General features: G+C 39.7%; 1 protein-coding gene across 9 annotated transcripts; it reads right to left on the bottom strand.

The window, feature by feature from the left end:
• Positions 1-4,156: 4,156 nt before the first annotated feature.
• Positions 4,157-19,415, bottom strand: cdca2 (cell division cycle associated 2). 9 transcript variants are annotated; one of them, XM_067521933.1, is made up of 15 exons: positions 19,202-19,415; positions 19,016-19,089; positions 18,330-18,522; positions 16,333-16,469; positions 14,121-14,286; positions 13,691-13,845; positions 11,127-11,256; positions 10,320-10,645; positions 9,917-9,968; positions 9,756-9,830; positions 9,189-9,340; positions 8,905-8,970; positions 8,632-8,703; positions 6,027-6,192; positions 4,157-5,901 (listed from the first exon to the last, which is right to left on the bottom strand). In XM_067521933.1, the coding sequence occupies exons 2-15, from the start codon at positions 19,016-19,018 to the stop codon at positions 5,006-5,008; spliced, it is 2,589 nt and encodes an 862-aa protein (XP_067378034.1). In that variant the 5' UTR covers positions 19,019-19,089; positions 19,202-19,415; the 3' UTR covers positions 4,157-5,005. The 9 variants fall into 9 exon arrangements, with proteins under 9 accessions (XP_067378034.1, XP_067378036.1, XP_067378037.1 ...); XM_067521935.1 differs by having other exon boundaries at positions 8,632-8,700; XM_067521936.1 differs by having other exon boundaries at positions 8,905-8,967.
• Between the last annotated feature and the right edge of the window lie 1,007 nt (positions 19,416-20,422).

Below are 20,422 nucleotides of genomic sequence, written 5' to 3'. Positions count from 1 at the left end.
ATTTTTCTTTAGCTGCCAGGACTGAGTTTCCCATTCTGAAACATAAGCCTCAGAGGCACCTTTGCAGAGCAAGTAGTTTCTGCCTTCAGCGCCCTTCAGCTCTGTGCTCACACAGTTGAACACTGAGTTGAAGATAGAGCTTCTCTTCAGGGATTTCTTCAAGGATTTCTTCAAGAAACAGCAATACATTTAGTCTTCCAGTTGCCATGGCAGACTGCCTGCTTCCTCTGGAGACACCATGTTGGCTCAGTTGACTCCACCGCCCAGAACTAGGAGCTTTGTCTCAGATGGACAAGAGTTTGAGATTGAGCATTTATGATGTGGGTCTAGAGTAGAGTGGTTTGTTCTTTTATGTTTTTTTTTTCCTTTTTCCCTCACACCTGCTTCTACTAAACACAGAGCGGGAGTGGAGCTGGAACATTTCCCAGCATGCAGCAGGGAGAGGGGAGGAAAACACCTGTGAAGAGATTACCAGTGCACAACACAGTTATATGTTGCACAGACAAGAAGGAAGAGCTCAGATAAGCATAAAATATGCATGTTTCTGGAAGGTGGAGGAAACTCAGGTGAACACGAAGCACAGAGGCCAGATTTAAACTCGGCACGATCAGTGATACAGCTTATAACTTGTGGTATTTTCCTACAAATCTAAGCGTAAAAAGAAGATACTGACTCATCATCACCTCCTCATTTTATTGTTTGCAACAACAGTGTGAGGTGACTCAAATTACTGCCATGTTCCTCTCAAAAGTGTGGGTTTTTCAAGCAGCATCATTAGAACCAATTTCCTTTTATTCAGCGTGAATAAATATGCCGGAAGAGTCAACATTCAAACAGACATCCTCTTTCACACCGTGTTGGCTGAGGGTAAATCAAGTGTAGGCATGCCCAGATGGTTGGGAGATTTCTACAGGTATGTATCTGGGCAGCTGTGTGTGTGTGTGTGTGTGTGTGTGTGTCCTCTGATGGTATAGTCTTTACCCTTCATCCTCAAGGTTTTAAGGAAAAAGCTGCTGTCTCAATCCCAAAATAGATGTCATGATTATTCTTACAATACAAAATAATAGATTAAAACATTTCTTTCAGATATAAAATTAATATATCGTTGTCTACTCAGTTCTTGTCGATGCAGTGATAGAATGCACATCATTTTCTTAAACTGCACAGAGGTCAAGATTACACATGCGCATTGTTATTAGCCACAATTCTAACAGTGTTGTAGGAGTCAACAAACTTCATAAAATTCATTTAACCTTAAATCCTGTCACTTTCTGACGCATACAGCATGTTGCTAGTTGTCTCTTTTCCCTCATCCTGCTCTTCTCAGCATGTTACAGATAAAGCAGAGACAGACAGACAGACCCACAATGCTACCGAGATGTGTTTTGTTATGTATCCTTAGACATAGATGAGGACGTCTCACAAGCTATTTAACTCCACACCCCGCATCTTTTTCTTGTAGTCTTCAGACTCAGGTAGCATCACTTGAGGCGTTTTGTTTGTCCCTTGTGCAGTAGCTCTCCCAAACACCTGTAAACCCACTTTGATGTAAAAGAATCTGTGGGAAGTTTCTTCTCTGTGCCAGAAAGAAAAGGTATTTCACTGAGGCAACCTCAGCCACAGTTTGACCTAAAATTCTTGCTACGAAGGTTCAGGGATGGAGCCTGCAATCTTATCAACGTTGACTTTGCTGGTTTATACCGCACATAGTACTACATTTAATTAAATACACTTTTATAAACAAATCGATATGAATGAAATTCTTGAAGTTCCTAACTGCACTGGGGGTTTGCATCTATGGAGGCCATGTGCATGAAGCCTGACTTTTGAAACAATGTTTCAATTCTGTACGTCCTCACACTGCTGCTCCTATAAGGTCGAATCTATTTAAAAATGTTTCATGACTTAAAGAAACTTATGGAATACTTATTAACTGAAAACCTAAAGCATAACATTTAAATACATAATTAAATGTAAGAAAACTGGATGAATTATCCTGAAATCGCACATACCGTTACAAATAAGAACAATGAGCAAAGCAGAAACCATTAGTCTATTAATTGACAGAAAGTTCTCTTTATCAACTTAGTCACATTTTGAAGTTATTGTTTTATATAGAAACTCCCAAGTTTTGTTTTTCAGACAAACCTTAAGCTTTTCTTATTGTGAGAACATTTTTTCTAGACACTATTAACTAGAAATTGATTAGTCAGCAACACAACTAGCAGATTGATAATAAGAATAATCAGATTTTGAAAATGCAGCACTTGCCAAGTACAAAATAATAGACCTCCAAAATTGTTTTACTACAGTAGCAGCATTGTGATAATTGACCTACATCATAAGTCACAAAAAAGCATTTTAAAACGGATAAATCCAATGAGCAGCCTGTTTAGGGTCTGCAGCTGTTTGAGCCATGCTACAACTGTAGCAAACAGACACACTGGGACAGCAAACCAAGCTGAGAGTGGCGAGAGAGTCTCTTGTTGTTGTCCTGCCTTTGTTTTGTTGTCCTCCTCCTGCTGTCTTTAGCTCCATAGGAGAGCTGTGCAGGGCTTAAAGGGCATGCCCACGAGCATCAATAATAGAGGGCTGGCAGCACTGAGCACAGAAAGGACTGAGGCAGCGGGACAACTTAATACCATTCAGCTACTAATTAACTAATTGAAAGACCAAAGTCTCTAAATCTGGATGTACAAATAACTGATTCTGCTTCTTTGTGGCAGTACAGAAACTACTCATCAGTTTAAAACGAGGCGTAAAATCAAGTGTACAGTGAGTGTGAAATCTTGTGCCTCTGCCCCATATTTGTCAATGAGATCAATGCTCTCTTATTACTGACATAATCAACAGGCCATAAAGACCTGATTTACTGCTGTTTCCTGAACTCTTTATGTCCGGAGGAGTTGTAGGTGACAAGCCAGGCCCATAAGGCCAAACACATAAAGCTGTAAAATGAGATGTAACCTACATTTATAAGGGTCTGGAGTAAAGGCGGACAGGGTGAAGAGTGAGGAGATATAGAGCAGGGGAGCTTCCGAAGAAAGAAATGGACTCCATTTTTGTAAGTCCTCCTCTCCAGCTGTCAGCCCGCTCCGTGTCCCATGGGGGGTTGCCACGGTGACAGGAGGCCACATGTCTTGAGGGCGTCATTTTGGTCAAAGGACCCCATTGTTCTTGTGTTAAGCCGTCTTCAGCATGCCCGTCTGCCAGAAACAGGGGATTCAGCTTCACACCCTTCTCACACACACACACACACACACACACACTCTCTCTCCCGCTCTCCCACACAGAAAAAACACACCCCGCATCCAACTTGTATAGAGATGCAGCAGTTTGGCTGTATACCAAATACAACAGTCTCTTCACAAAGATGCTTACAAGCTTTAAAACCACAAAGGGGAAAATATAAAAATGTATAAGCAGTGATAATTACACAGTGAACACCAAAAATACACACCAACCTTAAGTGCTTTCTGCTGTAAAGTAGCACCCAACAAAGCAATTTTGACACAAATGAATATGCATCTACTGAAATATTTCCTCTCCTGACAATGACATCAGTTAACTTGACTTCTTAAATCTCCCCAGAGTTGATCCAAGTTGAAAGATACAGAACTGGCTACTGCAACACTTCGCTGCCACCACCAGATGGCACAGTTGTTCCACCCTGTCAATGCAGAACTACATCACTGGCCACATGATTTTTATGAGTCAATTCATCTTCCAGTACAAATACAGAAGAGACCTTGGCACATACTAGGAGCCAGAAACCTCTGGTGTCCTTCAGACAAGTGACTCTGACTTGATGTAAGAGGAGGGAGTCAATTACCGAGTGATGGATAGATTACAGTCATGCATCATTCTGGAAGCCAATTTTCCTACGCGAACTGAATTTGAAACTCCATTTGTTACAGCTCTCTCCGTTCCTCCCTGACAGATGGATGGAGCCAGTAAAGAGGAACTGATTTGAATTTGACTGGTGGTATCAGAGGTTAGAGGTCAATTTACTTCCAGACATTTGGCTGTGTTCAAAATGTAGATCAGAATGGTAATTTATGTAGTGATTCATTCAGTTATGGCAAAAGGTCCTGGTTTATGTGAAAGGAAAGCTGCTGCAGTTGAGCTCAAATGACCACACAACTGGGACAAAACATTTATGGAGAAACTGAGTGCTTTAATATTCCATCCAAAGGAGTGTAAATTATCAGTTTAAATGTACACAGTTGGATCTAATGAGATGTATTTATATGCAACCACAGTATTTATAATGAAGAGTCTAACAGAGTATGTGACATTTGACCAAGCTCATTAATAACATCCATTATTATTATTTTAAGCAATGTATGAGTCAATTTCAATTTCACTGGTTATCACTAATTGCTGATAAAGTATTAAAACCTCCCAATAAAAGATCGGACAATGCTCTTTTGGATATCTTCCTGTAAAAACACAAATCACAAATAAACAATTATTTGAGCCAATTAATGTGATTTCTGTGTGTAAGGCACATTCTCTCCATCTATTACTATTCCATTACTCCAACCCCCCCATCCCCAACCAGCCAAGCCTGACAGATGGCAAATGCAGCACAGCAATCTTCATCTATTCACAAAGAGTAGATATTGACTTGAACGTGCTCGATCCAGTGACTTTGGAGAGTGAGACTGGAGATGCCTTGTGATTACCAGCTAAGTGGTTGGATATTGATTAGAAGGTGGTCAGCAGAGATGATTGGGCTCTCAGTGCATCGACTGACTTGGTTACTAGAGGGAATCTGCCTTTAAATTACATGTCAATGCTAATAATTCACAGGGAACAGAGCCACAGATGTTTTAGCTAATGTAAAAAAAAAATATTTTCATTTAATTCGGAGGAAAAAAATAAAAATAAACAATAACACTGCAATCATCTATTTATGACTGTGTAATGAATGCATTAGTTATCCCCTTAAGCTTAGTTCATTCAGCTAGACCCATGTGTCCCATGTGATTAATTTAAAGACTCAGCTCGTGTTGTCCTCCGTCTCCTCAGGGCATGAAGTTTGGACAGGGAGACCAAGGCTAAGGCGTCGACCCAAGGTTCTCCTGCGGTACTCTTTACTGGATTCTGGGGAGGTCCGAGGCACCCAGGCAAGACCTGCACTGCTGCTGTTGTAGACTGCACTGCTCCGATTCCTCAGGCTGCGGCGCACTGAGCACTGCCCTCTAGTGGTGACAGGTTTGAACACATCCTCAAAATCAAAGTCAGCCTGCCAGGGGGCCAGTTGCAAATTAGCTACTCCCCTGTCTTCCTGGCTGTCAGAGCTTGACCTGCTTTCATGCTGGCTTGCTGCTTGGTCTCCCTGTCCCTTCTCCTCCACTGCACAGCTCATTTGATGATCCTCTACTTCGTCCCTCTGCTCCTGTATGACTGAGCTTTTAACAGAATGTCTCCTGCCTCGCTTGGCTTGTATTTGTGCTGGCCCTGCTGGCAGATTCGATGTGTAGCCGAGTTCTTCCCCTGAACTTAGGCAGGCACTGAGACTGGTATGGCATTCTGATGTCTTCTCTGAGTCTGTGCTGGGTACCTCTGCAAAAGTCTGGCCATTAGGTTCAATAGCAATTCCTGCCTGTTGAGTGGGTTTCAATAAGGTTTCATCTGTAGTGGTTCGATCTTCAGAGCGACTCTCTGTATCTCCTTCAGTCTGGTCCTGAGGCTCCTCATTGAGCAAGTGACTGTCAACACTGACCTTCCTTTTTTTTAGCCCTCTCCCACCGACTCTTGGGCCTGACAGTCTCCTGGTCTTACCTGTGGTGCTTCCTTTACTACAGTGAGGAGATGCGACAGAAGGACTTTTCAAAGCGTTTGTCACATTGCAGTCACCTGTTGCTTGAGTGTTATTAGGCTCATGACCGGGGACTGTTGGGACAAACAGGAGACAAACCGATAACCACAGGATTTGAAGCGTTGTACACTAAAAAAGCAACATCAATAATTTACTTTAAAACTGCAAAACAACAATGGTCACTGCCTGGATGTTTTACCTGTGCAGATTGTAGAGGGAGTCTGCAGCACTGCTGGAGACTGGCTAATGAAGGACAGCCTTTCCGTGATGGGACTCAGTTTGGGATTCTTGGAGGCATATTCCCGAGACCCGTACAGAGAGCGGTCCACATCCTTGTTCCACCGACGTGTTGTTGTGGAGGTCGCCTATGGAAAGACAATCTGCTTCATGAGCAAGTTTCTACTTTCTATCTGAAAGTGTTTTTTTTTAGCCGGTCAGCATTTAGCTATAGTATGATGCAGTAATTAAAAAAAGAAATACCGGAGGGAAATTACAAGGCAAAGCAATTTACCTCTGTGCTTGATAAAGTTTTAAAATCTTGAATCTATTTTGTTGTACTTCTAATCCATACTAATACAATTAGGTTCATGCATATTGGGACAATATGTTTTTTTTTGCATATGGTCTCTGTACAACACCACAGTGAATTTGAAATGAAACACTAACGAGAGCAAAATCAAGACATTTAGCTTTAATTGTGGCATTAACCATCAGGAATTACAGCCATTTTAATACACACACATCCCTATATTTGATGTGTACAAACTAACATGATTACAAACATATTTATTGCCTTTAATACCTGCAGGCAATGAGTAGCTGTCATTGGATCCCATGAACATAACCAAATGAGTCTCCTCCTTTAAGATGCTTTACAGGGTCTTTACTACAGATGCCCTCAGCCGCTGCTCATCTGGGGGTGTTTCTGCCTTAGAGCAGCTTTTCACTTACTGACAAAACGTCAGTAAGTGAAAACCTGCTCTATTGTATTGTGATCAATTGACTGATTGGGGCAGTAAGAGAATATTTAATTTCTTTGCCTTGTGAAAGTCTTGGGTAGCTTTCACTGTATGTTTTCCATCCTTATTCATCTGCAATATGAAGCAGTGTACGATCGGTTTTGCAGCATTTGGCTGAATCAGAGCAGAGAGTATAGCCCTATACAGTCCAGAATTCATCAGCAGTCAGGTCATCAAGAAACACCAGTGACCTGTTTCCTCTTACAGCCATACATGTTTATGCCATAACAGTAGTTCCACCATATTTGACAGATGATGTGGTAGGCTTCAAACATGAGTTTTTCCATTTCCATACTTTGTTAATCTTAATCTTGATCTTGGTTTCATCCGACCAAAGAATCTTATTCCAGAACTCTGAGGGTTTAAAAAACAAAAAAGGTATTTTCTGGCTAAGTCTAATCCAAATCAGTGGTTTAAGCCTTGTTTTAAAGCAGTCTCGACTGTAGACACTGACAATTACATGTCTATTGCCTTAATAGTCTTTATGACTGGGTGTTGTGAAAGGCTCTTCTTTACCATGGACAGAATTTTAAGATCATCCACTTTAGATGTTTTCAAGGCTTTTTTGTTGTTGCTGAGCTGCCAGGTTATTTTGCCTTTTTAAGAATGTTCCAAACTGTTGTATTGGCCACTCTCAATGTTTTTGGTATCCTTCTGGTGGGTTTATGAAGTATCAAGTAAACGGGCCACATCTGACTATGTAACTGCTTAATAACCATTTGTTCTATTGTGAATGAGCCACCAAAAATGTATGTGTGTATCTATTTAAATGGCTGTAATCTCCCATCAGTTATTTAGAGCTGAACGTCTTGACTTTGCTTAATTCTTGAGTTTCATTTCAAATTCAATGCAGTGGCGTACAAAACTTATTTTTCCAATATTTATGTACCTAACTGCATGGCAGTGTGATGCCTGCATTTTCACTGTATGATCTGTATAGCTTGTAGCTGATCAAAAATTTGGAGTTTGTCCCTTTGTCCAAACTGCACATTACTGAAAATGATTCAAAATGCTCAAATATGTATTAATAAATCTAACAGAAAAATTCAACATACACATTATAAAAATACTGAAAGGGCTTCACTTGTCTATGGGAGTGATGGTGATGGATCATTGCACTTGCTACTGGGCAATTTCCTCTTCTTTGATTGTTGTCTAATAATTAAGATCCCGCTCGAACGACACCTTGGTTTTACAGTGGGTATCAAAACATTTACACACTATTGTAATTAAACTTTATCAGCACAGCCCATATTCTGTGGCACAAGTGAAAAGTTATCTGGTTAACCAGATGGATAATAACCCATTTAGGCTGATACACAGCACAAAGCTTTTAGAAGCACACTGCACTGCACGGTCAGTAAAATGACTGTTGTAATGTGAGCCACAGTCAAGCTGGCTCTAGCTACACAGACTGCCTTCAAATAACTGCTCTGATATACTAGCTTCAGTACACTTGTACTGAGTAAACCACAATCCAGATAGTTCCATGTCGTTAGTACGTGGCACCAGCACACTTTCGGTCTCATAACTTTGCTTATCTATGACAGCAGGTCAGGTTCTGTTGCACACATTTTTAAAATTTAAGATTTTGTAACAGAATTCATATTATTTATGACACCTGGGATTGTGTGCCATGAGTAAGGGAAACACTAGGGTGTATAAGCTCAAAATAGTAAGGGATCGGACTTTGAAGTCATCAGCTTTACGACTGGCCGCCAGGGGAGACATTCTGAATACCCCTTGTTGAAGTCGTGTAAAGAGAAATGTAACGGACTAACTCACCTTCATCTTCCCAGCAGCCGACTTAGCAGCAGAGCGCGTCGACCTCTTCCCAGGTTCGGTCTCCTCTAGCTGCTAGAAGAGCACAGAAACGTTATGCCTGACACACACGAGACATAAAGTCGATATCTTCCGATGTAAATAAGATCAGATTCACAGGAATTAAGCAGTAGATTAAACGGGAGCATGTTATGACTACATTATTGAAAAAAAAAGATAATCTAGACTGGTAAATGGACATTTTTACAAGTGAGAGATCAAGCTGTAAAGGCAGACCTTTCTCTTTCGACTGCTAGTGCGAGCTGGAGCCTCACTGGTAGGTTTACACTCCGGTTTTGGCTGCTAAAAAAGAAAGATTTTGGTGTATAAAATGCACAATTCAGAGTATGATAATCAATACAGGAGACAAAAATAATTACTTGTCTGGCAATGTTACCAGACATAAATGTTAAGCTGATTTTGGCAACACAATTTGTAGGTACAATGATCTATCCAAAAGAGCATATAAAAACAAAAACCACCCACTATAAAACTAATCTATACAAATAATGTTGGCCGACCTTTTTTCTTTGGTTGCGAGATCTGACCGTAGCTGAAGTTTCAACAACTGCTTCGTGTTGCGTTTCCTCATCTGACAAGGATATAGGATCGTCCAGGACATCCTTCTGGGAGGTTGCACTGGGTTTGATCGGAGATTCTGGGGGTGCAGAATCTACATTACATGTGAAATGTCAACTGGCTTGGCTTGAACTGTAGGTAATATTGATTTTCTTTTTGTTTGTCACGATTGTCTATGCAGCACATAAACCGTAACCATCTGTATATTTCACTAGAGTTTAATGGCAAAAGAAAACAAATATCGGCCTGTGTTAGATACTTATAACAGTGACTTAACACCTTTCTGATTTTGTCCTGCCTGATATTTACCTGTTTCTACTTTGGCATAATGGTATTTAAGGCTGACTTCAAATTGAGAAATATGCACCTTTTAAGATACGCACAAACCTAAATTAAATTTAAATTTCTTATACTGGGAAGTTACTGGATTTGTCAAAAACATGGTTGGGAGGAGACATAATGGTAAGTAACAATAAAAGGAAAAATGAAGAGGCATGATGGCAGTTCACCTGTCACACTCTGAGAAAGAGACTCCTCATGGAAAGCGGTGTTTAAATTTAATGGCTGGGTATCCCACATTTCCTCTGAAAATTTAAAGAGCACAGGGTTTAATGATAATCTACTAGAGACAATAAATTTTAACTTGCAGGATCAATAAACAGTACTCCACCTGCTCCACTCATTACTGCACAGTCATTCTCTTCCATTGCAGGAAAAATGATCTAGGTCCAGAAAATAAAGAAAAATTATGTGGAGTACAATATCTATATTCTCGACCAGATAAGAGGTCATATCCTGGTCCACATAATATACAATTATCAAGAGCACAGTTTATGCACACCACCTTCATTTATACCAAGAGAAATAAACTGAGCAAAACTAAAAAACATGTTTAAATTGGTTAAAAGGTGTCAGGGCATGTTAAGACTAATAAAAACAAAATTTGCCCAAGCTTTCTGTGGATATTCTAGAAGTTTTTGGCTTTGTGAAAGATGATTATCAAAACTCAATAAATGTAAATGCTGTAACCATTTTTGAATGTAGATTCAAAACAATCCTGATATTTTATCTACCTTTTCATCGTTCTCTTCACTGTCCTCTCCCACTGACTTGATTCTGCTGTTGCGAGGCATTACAAGTATTGGGGAGGCACCAAATGCAGTGGGGCTGCTGAACTCTTGCCGAGTTTCAGGTGTCTTGGAACCACTCCTCTGTGGAGTCTTCAGCACTGAACGCAGCTGTAGACTTTGACCTGGTGTGGGAGCTCGAGCTGGTGTGCCCCCTTTTTGTAATGGGGTGCTGGGGGGCAGGTTCTTATCAAAGAGCTCAGGAGAGAGTGGCCCACCAAAATGCACCCTCTTCTTCTTAACAGTGGATGTGCCAGTGGATTCATCCTCTGCTGCATCAAAACGTAAAAAGCACAAATACTCAACTTCTTATTTTTACATACAGTATGCTGTCTGCACTGTATGCTATGTAAAGCTACTTTTCAATTAATATGTAAGCGATTGATATGGTCCAAATAAATATCAAACTATAAATCTGAAGAGTTCCAGTATTGCATTAACACATGAAGGTTTTTTTTTTTTTTTTTTTTTTTAAATTGGGTTGTGGTCATGTCTTTGACATCCATACTGGGAGGATGAATGAAGTACAATGCTACTAAGTGATGGGCCCTAATCCTAATGCTGCATGGTGATCATTAACGTACTACCCTCGTGGCAAAAACAGTGTTCTACAAGACAATGCTGTTAATGGTGGTTCATTTCCTCTTATGCCCTGTGGAACGTAGCACTGTGCACCAAGCTTAAAAGGCAGGGCTAAACCAAGATTAAAGGACAGTTACTCTTGCCTTGCCACAGAGAGCAGTGTGTGTTTACCTTTGGGCTTCATCTCCAGCAGAGATTGGATAGAAGAGATATGGATGATGGGGGCAAGCTGTGTTGGTGAAACTGCGGCAGGGTCATCAGGCGGTGGTTGGCTGGGTCTTTGGAGTTCAAAGACATCGTCCTGTTGAGAGAAAATAAATGAGATCCCTTTCTGTTGGACTATAGTTCAAAAAGCTTTACAGAACGTTGTTAAATAAGTGGAAGTGTTTTTGAAATGCATCTGATACCACGTATATTTTCTGTACAAACCATCATTCAATTGGTAAAATCTTAACCCATATTAAGTGCATTCATCTAACAAAGCTTATAGAATTAACTTATAATGCTAAGAGCTTTATTTAAATTAAGTTTCTTCCCTTATATATTCCCGTAATATTTAAACTTAAAGTTAGGCATTTGGTAAAATGCCCTTATTCACATTTATGCTCAGAGTTAGATGGGAAGACTCTTGTGAACTATAATCTCTGGCAGGTTCAGTCACTTCCTTGTTTCCTGTTGTCATGATATTGCTAGACATTCTGAAAATACTGTAGGAAATCCCAAACTTTCAATCATAACTTGATAATTTTATAGCTCTATTTGGGTATGAATTCAACAAACAACCAATTTTATAATGTTTGACAGAGTAAGCTCAACTGTTACCTGTTTTAGATAAACTTATTTCCCAACATTAAACTGTTCAATCAAAGGCGATCTGCTCCAAAAATGCTGAAATGGTCAGTCTCATATGCATTTTGATGCTGCTAGTCCAAAAGCACACATTCTCAATGCTACAGAACTTGCTTTTGTAGTGCGGATTTCTCAATTCCTGTCACTTTAGTAGAACCCAGAGGGAGCTAGATAGAGAGTGCACCTGTTTCAAACTGAATGCCCAACTTCTGTTATCTCCTTTTACAGAGTCAGTGCTGACCTCAGTGACAATAAAAAAAAACATTTCTTACAGCTGCTTCACAATAAAAGTTGTAGCAGTGGTCTTAAGGTAAAAAAAACTTTAACAAAATGTACAGCAACAGGAGCAGGGATTGTGTTCTTAACAAATATATAGGCTAAAGCTTATTCTTGCTCGATGTGGGCTACAAGCTAGCTGACAGTGTTGTCGCTTTAACTGCAAGTACTTGAACAACTAGGCATATATCACCATACCACTTTTTTAGGATCTACATTTACTGATGATGCTGAGAACAGATAACTAACCCTCTGGAGTCTGGGGTATAGAATGATTTGCCTTTAGCACGAGTTACAAAAACTCATCAATCCACTGCAGGGGTTGACATCAACACTTGCAAGTAAACTTTATGATCAGGCAAGTGTGATGCATCATCCAGTTGGCAAGTGGAAAATAAAAGTGTTTCCCCAAACACTTATGTGTGTCACCCAGCCACAAATTGGTTAAAATCTTTTTTCACTGTAGAGCTGCATGCAGCATGTTCAATCTTAAAAGACAACGATCTCTGATTTCAGAGATCACATCTCTGTTTCTGGTTAACACAGAAGTGAAAGGTGGGTCGACAAACACACAAACCGTGAGGTGAAGGTTAAACCTCTGTCCTCTGAAAACCCATACTCTGCTACAGTTAACCTGCATGAATGTTTTCCTTAAGTAGGACATTAAGGTTAACACATGTGTACAGCAATATAGCTGTACAAATTTTTTTAACATGTTAGTTTTCTTTATCAGTATTTATGCTTCACCATAACACTGTAGTATTTCTGCCTTTCTAATAAACAAAAATATTGATACACTCTTGAATACTCATTATCTTTTAATACGAAAGTCAGAATACAAATAATTATTAATATTTGCTTTATCTAGGTAAATATTTTACTTGGAAATGCTTGCACCATAAATCCTTGGTGTAGCTGGTGGTTTCTTTATTATTCCCGGGACAAAGGGTCTGCATTAATTTTGAGCACAGTTGCACATTACTCATTTCACTGTAGGTCTGCTTTGTTATCTGCTATGTAACCTTAGTTGAAACACATGTATGATTGCGCTGCATTCTTTACTGCTTTTAGATGTGTTTTTTCTGTATGTGAATAATTGTAAATTCATACTGTTACTTAAATGCCATTTAAGTATGCCTGGAGACTAAAACCTACATGGAGGGATTGGGAGATAAGCCCTGCTTGGGCCCTTTCCACCATCTCACTGGATGGCGGAGGCCTCTCTGTCAAAATCGGCTTCACTGGTTTTTCATCCTCCTATAAACATGATTTAGACATCCCTACATTAGACATTCTAGGTAGCGAAACACAAATGTATCAAGCTGCTTTTAGTGTTTTGCCACAGAAGATTTTAAATTCCAAACTGCATTTTACAAAAACAAGTAAAAGCTCCAAGTTTAAAAAACACTTAATAAAATTTAATTACTAGCAAACTTTGTTTGAAAACACATTTTTTTTGGACGGTTAAAGCCCAGTGTTGTCTATAACGTCTACCATTCATAACAGTTAAAATAATCATAGGATTCAATTGAAGCCAAGTATAGAGAGGTAAAACCTTTTAGTTAAATTATTAACAGCAGTCAAGAAGTACATGGCCAGAGTGTGTGTACCTCTTGCTCCTTCCAACTGAAGTGGAGGATAGGAGCTCTGGCCTCTCTAATCTCCACCTCACAGCCCTCAGGGGGGGCCAGGCACCTCCTCTTGGTGGGTGTGGGTGTCATCATTGGTGGGTCATTCTCTTTTCCTCTGTCAAGGCTGTTACCATCTGAGTGTGTGTGTAAGAGTGAGAGAGCGAGAGAGAGAGTGAGAGTGTGAGAGAATTAAACTTCAATAACAAACAGCTGCGACACTGGCCCATTTATGAAGCTGACCAAGCTCAAAAGAAATGACTACCGTAAGATGTTTTCAGAGTTCGGCCTAAACTGTGCATTAATCCAGTGCTTTTGAACTGTGCCTCCAGACATCATAAAGAAATCCTACTGGCACAGACCCTTGCTGAGAAATGAAACTATTAATTCTGTGGCAATGAGGTAGCCTTACCAGACAGATAATCTCTTGTCTTGATGCATCCTCCACCGTTGCGGTCCTGCTTTGGCATTGGATCAGAGACCTCACTCTCCTCCACATCCATCAGGCTCTGGAAGGAGGCCATCTTCTGCCTCAGTGTGGAGGCGACCCTCGGAAGGAAGGGACTACGTCTGACATTCTGAGAGTTAAGACAGCAAAAACAAACGTATCTGCTCAGTGATGCAGCTTGACAGGTCATAGACTTCCGAAATTACAGAAGTGGTATTGCTGAGAGGCAACACATCTATCACATAATCCTTCCACACACATTATGGGTATATTATAGTTAGCTGAGCTATGCATCATATAACAGTAACCATAAGCCCCATAACTATGTATATTCTGTTATTAAAAATAAAAGTCAATAAAAAAAAAAGTTTCCTTCAAGAGAATTTGATGCAAATTGTATGTCCTTGTTATCAGACTCACCAGTTGAAGATTTGGACCTTGTTTTTCACGGTGGAAAAAAGTGTGAAAAGCCCACAGAAACTTTTTAAACCACTTCTGCAGCATATTGCACTTGCACTTCTCCAAATGTGCAGCGATGGCTAACTAAACAGCTGCCACGTCAATTCTTATCATAACTAAGTTTTGTTGGTGATTAGACATTTCATTGGATCAAGCTTTTTAATGCCCACCTCCTAGTCCTCATTGGTCAGTACCTAAGCACAAAATAATCAAGTATAGAAATCTTATGAAAGCTCTTTAATCAAAAATCTGTGATAAAACATTCAGCAAATTAATTTGCAAAATTAAACAGCACTGATCATAAAGAAGAATATAAGCCAATGTGCTTCTTTGTTGACATACAAAGTTGATAAAAACAAACCCATTGAAAACAAATTAAGAGGTTTTGCAATAGTAGCCCAACTAAAAGATATTTTAAACAAATTAACCATGATTTGTTTTGAAACACAGAATGACTAGAAGTGGATCATGGTGCAGTAACCTGTCCTCTAATAAAGGCTACTGTGTATAACAAAGGCTAATTGATCTAAAATGTGGCAGAATATGTTTTTTAATGCAGTGTTTCTGCTTCATTCATTGATGTGTGTGTGGGGCCCTTGATGCTTTACTTTTCAGTGCCACAGCAGACCACTACACATAATAGTGCTTTATTGTTTCAGCATTTTGTAATTTAAATGGCATCATTACACAGGGGACCCCATTATTTTCTGTTGTGCTCTGTTCCTTTACGTCATTAAGCTAAAGATGATGCACACTGTCAATATGAACACTTCCTGGGTGCTTAGCAGACTCTGAACAGCAGCTCAGTGTAGCTGCGTGTTTAATGTTTCAGACATGATAGCCCGTTTGCCCTCAGGTCAGGATATGAAAATTATTTTAATGAACCGCCACAACATGTGTTTATAGGGGGCTCTAATTAACAAAGGCAATTACCATTTTTATTTTTTATACTTAAACATGCATTAGTGACAGGGGTAAATCAGGGCAGAATTCAAAGTAAATATACCATGTTTTAAACTGTATAGGCTTTAAAAATGTCACTATTGTATCTGTATGCCTATGCCTATGCCTATCATCTCAAATGATCTGGTGAGGCTGGAGTAAAATGAGCACAGACAGTTCTGTTGAAGTTTAGCCTCCACAATGTATCAAAACATATGCATAACATTTTCATACATATTGTCAGTGTTTGTGTCAAATGAAGAAAACAAAATAACTGATGATTTGGAGACCAAAATTTTTACAGACGCTTCAGAACATATTAGCATAAGAAGAAAGACTCATTGAGCCATGAGTTCAGTAGAAAGGTACAATTTTAGAGTAACTAAACCCCTGAACTATTTTTGTTAAGATAAAAACAATGTAGTGATATTTAGAAGTGTTATAACACAGGTTCTAATTAATCCAGGTAACAATCTTAGGAAATTTTACTGCAAATTATCTGAACTATCCATTTTGTGATATAAATATGTTAACTGTCCTCTATTGGTTAAAACTCAGCTATTGCAACTGACTTATGCTGTAGGCTGTTCTAGTGGCAGGTTGCATATTGGTGCCGCCTTTTGTCACCAATATACTATTATTTCTCACCAAATACTGTAAAGTCATACACAGTATCACAGCTCAAAGAGAGTTGAGCAAAAGTTATGCTATCTGAACACTGCCCCACATTCTAATATGAAAGATTTGCAAAAAAGTATAACAAGAAGGATCTTACCTCTGGAGTTTGGTGGGTCGGTGGAGTCTTCATCCTCTGTTGGGCCATGAAGCGAATTAGGGAGTTTGTCTCAGGAGAGCCGCGGACACCAACACTGGACCTCCGTCTTGCCTTTATTTGTGCCAGACGAGATGTATCTAAAGCAAGAGAGGTATAAAGTGTCACTTATAGGAAATATGGGAAAAATAAAACTATGCCTTGACACTACTGGTCTCATTTCAGTGATACTTAAAAATACAGCATTATGGTTTAATATGCTCACATGTATGTTTCTGGCTGGCTTAAATTCTAACATTACAGATTAAGACAAACAGTCAGTAATATCACATCCACAGAGCAGGGTTGCATGTACGACAACCTACCACTTAAAGAAAACTTTATGAACAGAAATACAGAGGTCATAGCACTAGATGCAGAGGGTTGCGTGTTCGCGCCCTGACAATCCGTGGCCTTTCTGTGTGGAGTTTGTATGTTCCCCCTGTGCTTGTGTGGGTTTTCTCAGGGTACTCTGGTTTCCTCCCACCTGTAGCTCAGTTGGTAAAGGCAGTCGTCCACGGACCACAGGGTGAGTGGTTCGATCCCCGGCCCTGGCTATATGTCGAAATGTCCCTGGGCAAGACACTGAACCCCCAATAGCACATTCCCCTCCCCAGCTGTGCAGCGCCGGTTCAAGCCCGGTAGAAATTGGGGAGGGTTGCGTCAGGAAGGGCATCCGGCGTAAAAACTGTGCTAAGTCAACATGCGGACAATGATCCGCTGTGGCGACCCTGAGCTCACGGGATAAGCCGAAAGGACAAAAAAAAATAAAATAAAATAAAGTATTCCTCCCACAGTCCAACACCATACATGCTAGGTTAATTGGTGAACACAAAATTGTCTGTGGGTGTGAATGTGAATGCGAGTAGTTTTCTCTCTCTGTATGTCTGAGATGGACTGGTGACCTGTCTGGGGTGTACCCAGCCTTTTCCTCTGATGACAGCTGAGATAGGCTCCAGAACCCCCGTGACCGAAATAGGATAAGTACTGACAGGTGATGGATGGATAGCACTAGATGCAAACAACTCATCAGAAGCACGAATCAGGAAGCCAGATTGTAACTTGAAAAAAAAAAAAAAAAGTACAGATAACCCAAAACATTCAGGATCAATGTTTAAGGGACTCCTGGGATGATTTAAGCTCTACCAAAGCAATGAAAAGATCTTCAGAGCGAAAACATGGAAGGGTTTATATACTGGCCAAGTCAATCACCAAACATTAACCCAATAAAACATGCATTCCATCTGGTGAATGGGAAATAAAAGAGAGAAACCCCCAAAACAAACCACAACTAAAGAAGACTGCAGTAAAGGGCTGGGAATGTATATCAAAAGAAGAAACCAACAATTTAGGGAATGTCAATGAGTCACATGTTTGATGCAGTCATTAGTATATTACATAACAGGATAATATATAACAGGGATAGTGCACAATAATTAACATTGCTGTACATGTAACAGAGTTAACCAAGAGGTATTCATCTGTAGAGCCTATTGCAAACAAGGGATATGGTACTAAATATTACATTTTATTTAGTTTAAAACTATATGTATGTGTAAAACTGTATGTGTCTACCAGTAGTACCAGTGGTGGCTGGTCACAGAACAATCACCACAATCCAAACAATTCTACCTGTGGAAGGCTGTGTAAGACTGACGGCCTAACGCCTTATCCTGCGAGTTCAGGGTTGCCAAAGCGGATTGTTTGTCTGCATGTTGGTTTTGACAACAGTTTTTACATGGGATGCCATTCCCAATGCAACCTTACCCAATTTCTACCGGGCTTGGGAAAGGCACTGCGTGGGGTGGGGATGGGTTGTTGGGAGTTCAGTGTCTTGTCCGGGGACACTTCAACATGTCGGGAAGAGCGGGGCCCAAACCTCCGATCCTATGGTCGATAAGTGGCCACTCAACGACTGAGCCACTACCAATTGATCATCAAATAAAAACTAGTACACTCACCTTTGCGGCCCAGTGATGCTGGGATAAAACTCTGGACAGAGATACCAAACTGACAAGGTGTAAGCTCAGAGAAATTCAGGGGGGCTGAGGTATCATTTGAAGTTAGGGCAGTAGTGGGCTCCTCTGATGAGGACAGCATTTTCTCCTTTTGAACTCCCTCTGTGCCAGCAGTGCTCACCTCTGTGTTAGACATCTACACAGGGAATATGGAGACATTTTCCAATTGACATTTCAAATTCAACAGCAGTTTATCAACAAGAATACCTGTATCAACAGTAGTTACTTGGGGTAACTTAAGATGACAACAGAGGAATAGCCATTGACATTTCCATAATATATTGTTCAAATAATAATCATGTTTGTAGGGCCCTGCAGCTAACAAAAATATGAATCAAGCATTTTTATCAACAAAACTTCTTCCTAACGTTGGGGGAAAAAAAACACGGTTACGTGCTTTGAAACTATTAAGCATATGCTTAATGACTAAATGCTTCGTTTACAGTTTAACGGCTTTATCAAACTAAAGTACTATTACTGACACTGGTATCGCCGACAGCCAGGAAGTTAGTAAAAATAAACTAATCTGTATTTATTTGTCATGAGCTCAACGACTAGCATTAACTAGCATTAGCAACATAGTAACGTTACGTTAACTTAGCTAACTGGGGAAAATAACTGGCACTTACCATAGAAATGTAATGTTAGTGACAGGGATGTCTGTAGCGGAAAAGAATATTTCTAATAATACATACGTAAACTCCTGTGTGATTAAAAAAAAGAGAGACAACATTATCTCAACACGTGGCTATAAAGTTAAAATTATACAAATATATAAAAAACAAGACGAAGGAGCAGAAAAAGATTCAAATCACCCTCTACACCAGCGCCAGCAGTGGTGCACGAATCCTTCCGCGGAATCGTCCGCCTCTGCTGTAATGTTCATATACTAATATAACTTAAAAAAAATGCTGTATTATCAAATTGTAAATTGTGACAACTGTAAAATGTGAAAAGTAATGCCACCCGTTATTAAAACTAATAAATGAGAAACGCTATCTTTCAGAGGACCTAACTTCCGGTATTTTTAAGGGTTTGAAAGCGGTAGCAACGCGTTTGAATTGGCCAATAGAAATGGAATAAAGATACCACGTGAACTCCTTTCCCTCTCTCTCCCCCTATGTGTATACATAAATATACATATTATTTTGATATTTGAATTTAAAGATTCTGCATAATGTACTTGTTACTTGTTTTAATCAATATCAATCTCAATCAATAAAATTAAATTAAAGAAGCAGGGTTTTAAAAATAATTTACCTTGACAACTACAACCAGAACAAAAATAAAACTTTGTCCACTCCATTAAAATGTACAGACTTGACTAAGTTTCTGACTACCACAATAATTAAAATACTGAACAAGCACTGGTCCATGCATGTAAGGAAGAGGCAAGCAAAATTAATCATGTTGATGTTTTAGGGTTAAAAAAAATTCTCTGGGATCCAGCTGGATAGGAGCTTCAGTATAGGGCACATCTGTTGTTGGCTCACACAAAACAAAACAGCTGGAGCTGAATGCGGCTCTCTCTTGGTCTGTTGGTTCATAGCTGACCTGATACTCAAAGTTAAAATTCCCCTAATCTGTCATCCAGACAGGTAACAATCATTATTTCTTATAGGAGGTTACAAAGTGTGGCATACTGTATTACACCTCCTTTTAAACACACAGTATAAATGTGGGTTTCGAGCCACGCTGTAGGTAAACATTTTACTTTGAGTCCATTCTCTAGGATTTGTTTTTAATGGTAAAAAGGTGAATGGAAAAGCTAGCTTTGAGGTCCAACAATCACCGGCATAAAAGAAAATGAATGGCATTCTAAGAAAAGATGAACTTTTTTTTCATGTGGTTTTTAAGAGTACAACATTGCATTCAGTATATTCTGTGTGATTGAAAATCAATATCCCAAAACAGGTGTGTGAACTGTGGTCTACTCTTGGAAAGCTCAGTAAATCTCAGCCCCTCAGCCCCTATCCCACACACAATGCCAAACCCACACAGAGAGTTACTCCTTTTGTGAGGTTTTCAGAGTCTGT

The sequence above is a fragment of the Channa argus genome, chromosome 11 (genome assembly GCF_033026475.1).
Source record: "Channa argus isolate prfri chromosome 11, Channa argus male v1.0, whole genome shotgun sequence".
In the NCBI taxonomy this organism is placed as follows: Eukaryota; Metazoa; Chordata; class Actinopteri; order Anabantiformes; family Channidae; genus Channa; species Channa argus.
Note: the sequence above shows the minus strand (reverse complement) of the source record. Positions and strands in the feature narration are given on the sequence as shown.

Bases quoted from the DNA above. Each gene is read 5' to 3' on its own strand.
- cdca2 (XM_067521933.1), bottom strand. The intron at 16,470-18,329 runs GTGAGTGTACTA...CTCTTGCTTTAG, and splicing joins AGCATCACTGGGCCGCAAAG to ATACATCTCGTCTGGCACAA. The intron at 9,969-10,319 runs GTAGATAAAATA...TTCTGGACCTAG, and splicing joins GTGAAGAGAACGATGAAAAG to ATCATTTTTCCTGCAATGGA.